At 42.1% G+C, this 7057-nt stretch overlaps 1 protein-coding gene across 1 annotated transcript in view; it reads right to left on the bottom strand.

Moving 5' to 3' along the window:
- Positions 1–2857: 2857 nt before the first annotated feature.
- The window catches only part of grin2bb (glutamate receptor, ionotropic, N-methyl D-aspartate 2B, genome duplicate b), a 220271-nt gene continuing 216071 nt past the window's right edge, over positions 2858–7057 (bottom strand). The window contains exons 14-17 of the mRNA XM_060898923.1: positions 4189–5323; positions 3766–4134; positions 3163–3720; positions 2858–3069 (exon numbers count right to left, since the gene is read on the bottom strand). Of these exons, the coding sequence (XP_060754906.1) occupies positions 2858–3069; positions 3163–3720; positions 3766–4134; positions 4189–5323 (2274 nt within the window). The remainder of the gene's footprint in view (positions 3070–3162; positions 3721–3765; positions 4135–4188; positions 5324–7057) is intronic.

Genomic DNA, 7057 nt, shown 5'->3' with positions numbered 1-7057 from the left:
AAGACCACGCTTAAATAATAAAAAAAACAACACAATTTGCCAAGGGTCAAGCATGCAAATATCTTTTTTCTTTTTTTTTTTTGCAATGACAAGTTAAGATTTCAATCACTTACAGTGAAAAAAAAATAGCCCTATGAACACAATAATGAAAATAAACTTATTCTCAAGTTAGAAGTTCAGGCTGAGGACATGATAATGCTTTCTGTCAAACGTCCATCCATTTTTTAAAAAATATATATATTCCAACAACATGTCGAATCCCTTTAGTATATTCGCCCATCATGCCAGACCATACAGTTATCTTACAGTCTGAACGCTGTGTGGCACTAACTGGTACAAGTTAAGCAAAAGAAAGACATTTCTTTACACAAAAAAGAAAAACACTCAACGTGGTCTTGGAATTATACATAATCTAAAAGCTGGAATGCAAAATAGAAAGAAAGATGCATGCATGTATCTCACAATGTACTCACGGTTTCACAAACTCTCACACACTTAGCAAAAAAATGAATAAGTGTGGCAATAAAAGTGGTGTTTTCTTAAAGTCCACAAAATAGATATTTACACAGCAATTATTAATATAAACATTGTGCTTGAATTGGAGATCCGTTCAGCGGAGAGAATGTTTATAAAATGTGAATAAAGAAAATGTATAGTTCACTCACAAAACAAACTCATTTCGAGTTATATGAGAAAAGAATTGGATTTCTGGGGTTATCAGAAAAGTTTATATGTTCATTGGTGGGATGACAAAAAGTAAATATGACAAAAAAATAGTGATTATACCACTAAATGACCAAGTTTACTGGTTAATCTATTTAAATTATTGGCTAGTTGGAAAGCTAACTAAGTAATTTTTGTCCAAGCCAAGTAATACTAGACAAAATACCTCAATTCTGTTTGTAAGCAGTAATCTTGACTACCTTTAGACTATTGCTGGTTGTCCAAGCGTGTTTAGGTTAATATAAGTAAATTATTACATTTATCATGTTTAATTTGATTGGTAAGCTTCACGGAAACATAATGAGTTGGAATTAAAAAAATAAATAAATAAAAATAAATAAAACAGATGGGTGGTCTTGACAGAACAGCACTTAAGTGTTATATAAGCAAGAAAGTTTATTCTGCCTCCCAGAGCTAGTCAGGGTGCCGTCTGCAAAAACATGTAGTGATGGTAAAGAACTAAGTAACATTTGTCCTTATAATGCTATAATTTTAATGGTCTCTGTATCCCTCATTTTTGGCCAGGTTGAATTGTACAAATATTCTAATTTAATTTCATATCTAATTGAGTAAAACACATTTCTAAAATTACATCTTTGCTGTATTTTCAATGTACACTATGGGGGGAAAAAGGAATATTTACACTTATAAAATACAAGCAGATGCCAAGGCAAAGCTCTTTCGTGTAATCCTGTAACACCCATCTCATTCTTGGCTAAGGGTGCACAAAAAGTAAGGGGAAAAATAAATTCAAAACAAAGTGTGGAAAAATAATTAATTGATTGATGTTTGTTTGTCCAGTATTTGAACTTAACACCCTGCAGCTCAATTCAAATAGAAGACATCCTAGGTATTCCTCCTGTCTGATTTTTAAGTCTAATAAATTCACTAAATATATGCAATTTGTTATCTATAGAACAGGTTTCACACAAAGCTGTGCAAATTCAGTTCAAAATTAATTTTGTAAAACAATAATTCTGAATTTACATCCGTGCTGCACAATCATACAATTTATGACTGTGTTGTGTCTCTGCACGTCACTGGACATTGTGATTCCATGTCAGGTGTCTTTATCACAAGTAACAATTCAGAATCATGGATAATCATCCAATGACCGATCTGTGTGCAGTGACCAGAAAGTTGCCATAGCAACATGACCTGTATAATTAGAATTCTGGGACTCCTGCTAAGGCACGTAATGTGCTGTGTACTAAACCAACGCTCTACTGACATTAATGCAACATTATAAAAATTGTAAAGCCATAAAAAGAGATCATAATAATTGTCCTTCAGCACAAGATCTCGAGTACAACTGAAGTATTTTGCAAATCATGCCTTTTACATGTAATATTACAGCACTCAATAAATGAAATAAACATGAATAATTAATAGTAAATAAACATGAAAGGAAAACAAGTTTGTCTAGATTTTTTTCCAGCTTGGCATTGTCCCTGGCGGTCCTGGAGTCCAGATCAGGGCAAAATGGCATGGTGTAAGACAATGCAAGTTCGGTTGACAAATAGGATCAAATGACAACCAATGATGAAATAAGAATTCTCTGCAAAGTAGTATGCTAACAAAGAATTGTAAGCAGAGTACAAAGATATTACAGCATATAACATACAGAAATCAATCTCAAACTGAACAACATTGTAATCATATCTAATAATATTATTGTCAACATCATCAGTACAATTATTGTAAGGTTTACCCTGTTGTTTCTAGACAATAACTGATTTCTCTTCACGATTGTACCAGGCCCCTGCGCCTAAGCTGGATTGGACATTGTGTTTTGGTATAAGGAGCAGAAAAATAGAAGGGATAATAAAAAGAAGAAAGGATAAAATAGAGGGATATACTGAGGTTGTCACTATCTGATCTGAGCTTTTGTCTTGTGAGCAGATCCCTTTTCTCTATTTACAGTACTCCAACAGTGTTATATCCACCTGTATCAAGCATAGCTCAGTTCCTCTTGCTTGCTTGCTTGCTTGGTTTTGAAAGTGAAATTACAAAGTAGATTTGATCTGTTGGTCATTACCTTAGTCTGTTGCCTCCTTGGTTTTGAATATCCACATCCATTGCTTGTCTTTACATTTATCTCTTTTTGCCTCTGTCTCTCACTTACACATAAACATCAGACATCAGATTCAATGCTGGAGAGCTTCTCGTATACGTGTCCATTACTTGAACCATTGAAAGGTCTCTGTCCTTGCCCCATCCCTAACCCGTCCCTTGCTGACAGCAGCTTGTTGTTGCCTGCTGCCCCTCCATGGTGGTTGCTGAGGGGCCCACCCAGGCACAGCTCCTTGGGAAAACGGGGTCCCACGTTGGACAAAACCCCAGCAGAGGCAGAGGCTGGCAAATAAGAAGTCACCCCCATGGAGCCGCGGAAGTCTGCCCGGTTGTTGTTGTTGAGGAGCTGTTGCTGCTGTTGCGTCTGTTGCTGAGCCTGCTGCTTTTTGATGTAGTACGATTTGGCGCCATGTAATAGGCACTGGTCATCGCCGAAGGTTGGGATGAATGGGTTCTGGTTCACCTTATCTGGGTAGAGAGATTTAGACAAGGAGTAAGTCCCAACCCCTCGGGTACCTCCCATACCTCCTCCCATCATGCCTCTATCCCTGTCCCTCATGTCTCTTTCACCTACTGAGCGACGGTGCAACCCACCCTCACCCCCACGGAACAAGTTAAACGACGAGCCACCTCCCTTTCCCTGATCCCCACCACTAAAAAACGTAGTCTCCCGCTCCCCTCCCATATACCGCTCAAACATCTGAGCATATGGGCTTGTACCTTCCATGTAGCGATCTTTGTCTTTCAGGCTCACACTCCGGGGTTGAGGAAGCATAGATGCTCCTCCAAACCCTCCAGAGCCTCCCATCCTACCCGCCCCTTCTTTCTGTAGGTCTACGAATGTGTCATAAGAATGCTGCCTACGCAACACCCTACCCCCTGGGCCAAATTTGCGCCTCTGCACCTGGGTTTGGGCTCCTCCACCTCCACCTCCCCCACCTCCCTTCCCACCTTCCAGGGAGAACTTGCTCCCCATTTGATCCAGGAGGAGGTGGTTGTCCTCACTGATGTCATACAAGTTGCCTGGCTTCTTGCATGAATCACATCGTTTGCAAGTGGCTGAGTTTGGCCGGCTGGAGGCTTGTCCACTACCCCCACCTCCTCCACTTGACCCCCCTACACCCCCTCCTCCCCCATGCATGCAAACAGGCTTGTTGCCTCCACTATGGCAGTTACGGCATTCCCAATCCCCTCCGGCCAAACCCCCCACCCCTCCAATGTTCTTTTCCCAGCATGCATGGCCCTGCTGCCCAGGAGATCCTCCCACTCCACTCTTACACTCTGTCTTCTTGGATTTACCTTTCAAGAAATCGTCCACAGGAACCAAACTAGTGCACGCTCCCCCGCCACCACCACTGCTGACTATGCCGCCACATCCGCCCCCACCCAGACCCCCTCCGCCACCCATTCCGGGAGTGTCACTCAAATCCAAGTGCTCCCATTGGGATGCCCCTTCCTTGGATCGGAACTGGTCAACGTAGAAGTCCCTCAGATTATCTTTGTCACGGAACATGTATGAGGAATTGCCGCCTCTCAGGCTCTTGCGTTCCACAGGTGGGGTAGCTGAACGATGCCCTTGTGTAACAGGATGATGGTGGTGGTGGTGGTGGTGGATGGTGTGGTGGGTGCGCCTCCGGAAGCCCAGCTCAATTTCATCCTGCTCCCGGCGAGACTTGGCAGATGCTGGTCTTTTTTTCAGACTGTCCCTGTACTGCTTGCGTCGCTTTGCGTTGCCCTCAAGATTTCCATAGGTCACGGTGTGAGTGGAAATATCTGACACATCAGAACGGATATTTCCGTCATCCCCTCCCGAGCCTGCCCCTCCTCCCCCACAGTACCTGTCATGTCCTGCAATAAACCCTGAACTGGATGCCCCACCTTTGAAGGAAAACTTCCCATATAGATCAGGCAGGCCAGATTTGAAGCTCGACTGGGTGGGGTGGCCTGCAATCAGGTCAAACTTTTCCCTGTTTCTGTGCGTCAGTGACTGACGGGGTTGGGTGGTGAAAATAGGTGCTACCCCTCCCCCTAAACTGTCACAATCGTACATCCCTCCCTCCAATGAGCTGGCACTGCCTAAGCTACGAGGTCGGTTAGGCAAGGGACCGGACATACCCAGAGCCAGTCCGGATCCCGTGCCCCCATGGTGGTGCAGGTAATGATCCTGGTACAGGTTACTGTCCTTCAGATGCATGTTCCCAAAAGTCCTCTCCACGTCACTCACATAGTCGCTGAACATATTATCTTCTGGCAGATATGGAGGTGGGGGCTTGCAGTCACTGTGGCCTGCCAGACTGCGTCGATGCTCACTGATGTCATAGACAGCTGATTCACGGTGGCCATAGTCCAGGGCACTGTGGGGGGAGCCATTGACCCCAGGCACAGAGGTCATGTTTTTGGCTGTGCGTAGCAAGCGAAGGATGTTAGAGTGGGTGTTGTTCATGTTCATGTTCATAGTGGCTGATGGAGAGTTGAGGCCTGATTTGTTCTCCTCGATCTGAACACCATGGATGCAGCTGTAGATGCCCTAGTGGAGAAATGAAAGAAAAAAGTAAAAAACAGGGGCAGAGTAAACTAAGACATAAAAAAATAAGAATTACTATGTTGCAGTTAACCCCACATTTCGCCTAAAGTCAGTGGAGATTGGTTCCAGCTTCTCTCATGACCCTGAAGGATAAGCATTATCAATAATGGATGGAAGGATGCTGCATTTATTGTAAATTGTAAAGTACAATATTAAATTTGAATCATTACCCTTGCTATGTAGACTGAAGAATGCAACACAGTGGGTCTCATACCGTAAGAATCAATACTAAAGGAGGGAATAGTAAATGATAGGTTCATTAAAGCTTCATACATCAGACCCCAAGCCTGTACTGTAAAATGAAGGAGGGGTTAGAGTCAAAGACAGGTTTGAGATAAAATAAGTGGTATACGTGTGACTGTGTTTTTGCAGCAAGAATGTTTTTCACTGACAATCAATAGGTGATAATGTGATTAAAAATTCAGCGGATATCACTGCATTTTTTCAGATCTTGTCCTGAGAGACACGTCAAAAAAATTAATTACACAACATTATCTGAACCTCTTCAGTGTAATCAAGATATGTAAGTGTATTGGTTTTTAATGCACTTCGCCAAATTAAAAATACTCTATCAAATGACAGAATAATAATTTCTAATTTTGCATAATGCATGTCAATTCATTCATTCACTCATTCATTATCTACCGTATACCCATACGATATCCACTGCTGCTTGCAGGTGAGCTGAAGCCAATCCCAGTTCTCACCTCACATCGAGCAAGAGGCCGGGTACACCCACAGAGAGACAGACAGCCATTGGCACTCGCATTCACACCTAGAGTAGCCAGTTGACCTAATCCACATCTTTGGACTGTGGGAGGAAACTGGAGCATCCAGAGCAAAACCCATGTAGGCATGGGGAGAACACGCAAACTCCACACAGAAAGGCCCTGGTCAACCAGCAGATTTGAATCTGGAACCTGCTTGCTGTGAGGTGACCGTGCTAACCACTGCCCCACCATGTCTACCTGAATGTCAATTCTATTTCTCAAACCTTTAGTGCTTAAAGGAACCCCTTAAATACAACCCCAAATCAGAAAAACTTGGGATGGTATTGAAAATACAAATAAAAAAAGAAGGCAGTGATTTCTAAATTTACTTTGGCTTATGTTTCATTGCAGACAGTATGAACCCAAGATAGTTCATGTTTTGTCTGTTCAACTTCATTTAATTTGTTAATATATATCCATGTCTGCATTTCAGGCCTGTAACACATTACAAAAATGTTGGGATGGGGTAATTTAGGGCAAGTAATGAGGTAAAACAAATAAATAATGATGTGATTTGAAATGGGTGATGTCAACAGGTGATTGCAATCATGATTTGGCCCAAAATCAATATCCAAGAAAGGCCTAGTCTTTGAGGAGCAAAGATGGGCCAAGGATCTCCAGTTTGTCAACAAATGCATGAGAAAATTATTGAAATGTTGAAAAACAAGTGTTACTCAAAAAGATACAAAAGGAGTTGGATATTTTTACCCTCTACAGTGCATAATATCATTAAACAATTCAAAGAATCTAGAGGAATTTGGTGCATAAAGGGCAAGGGCGCAAGCCTAAGCTGAACACCCTCAATCTCCAGCACTTCAAGAACCTTCATTTATCTATAGTAGCTATAATCACATGGGCTCAGGATTACTTAAGCAAACCTTTGGCAAGCGCTACAATACAGAGTTAT

Source organism: Neoarius graeffei, chromosome 18, assembly GCF_027579695.1.
Source record: "Neoarius graeffei isolate fNeoGra1 chromosome 18, fNeoGra1.pri, whole genome shotgun sequence".
NCBI classification, from domain to species: domain Eukaryota; kingdom Metazoa; phylum Chordata; class Actinopteri; order Siluriformes; family Ariidae; genus Neoarius; species Neoarius graeffei.
This window is presented reverse-complemented; position numbering and strand designations above follow the sequence as displayed.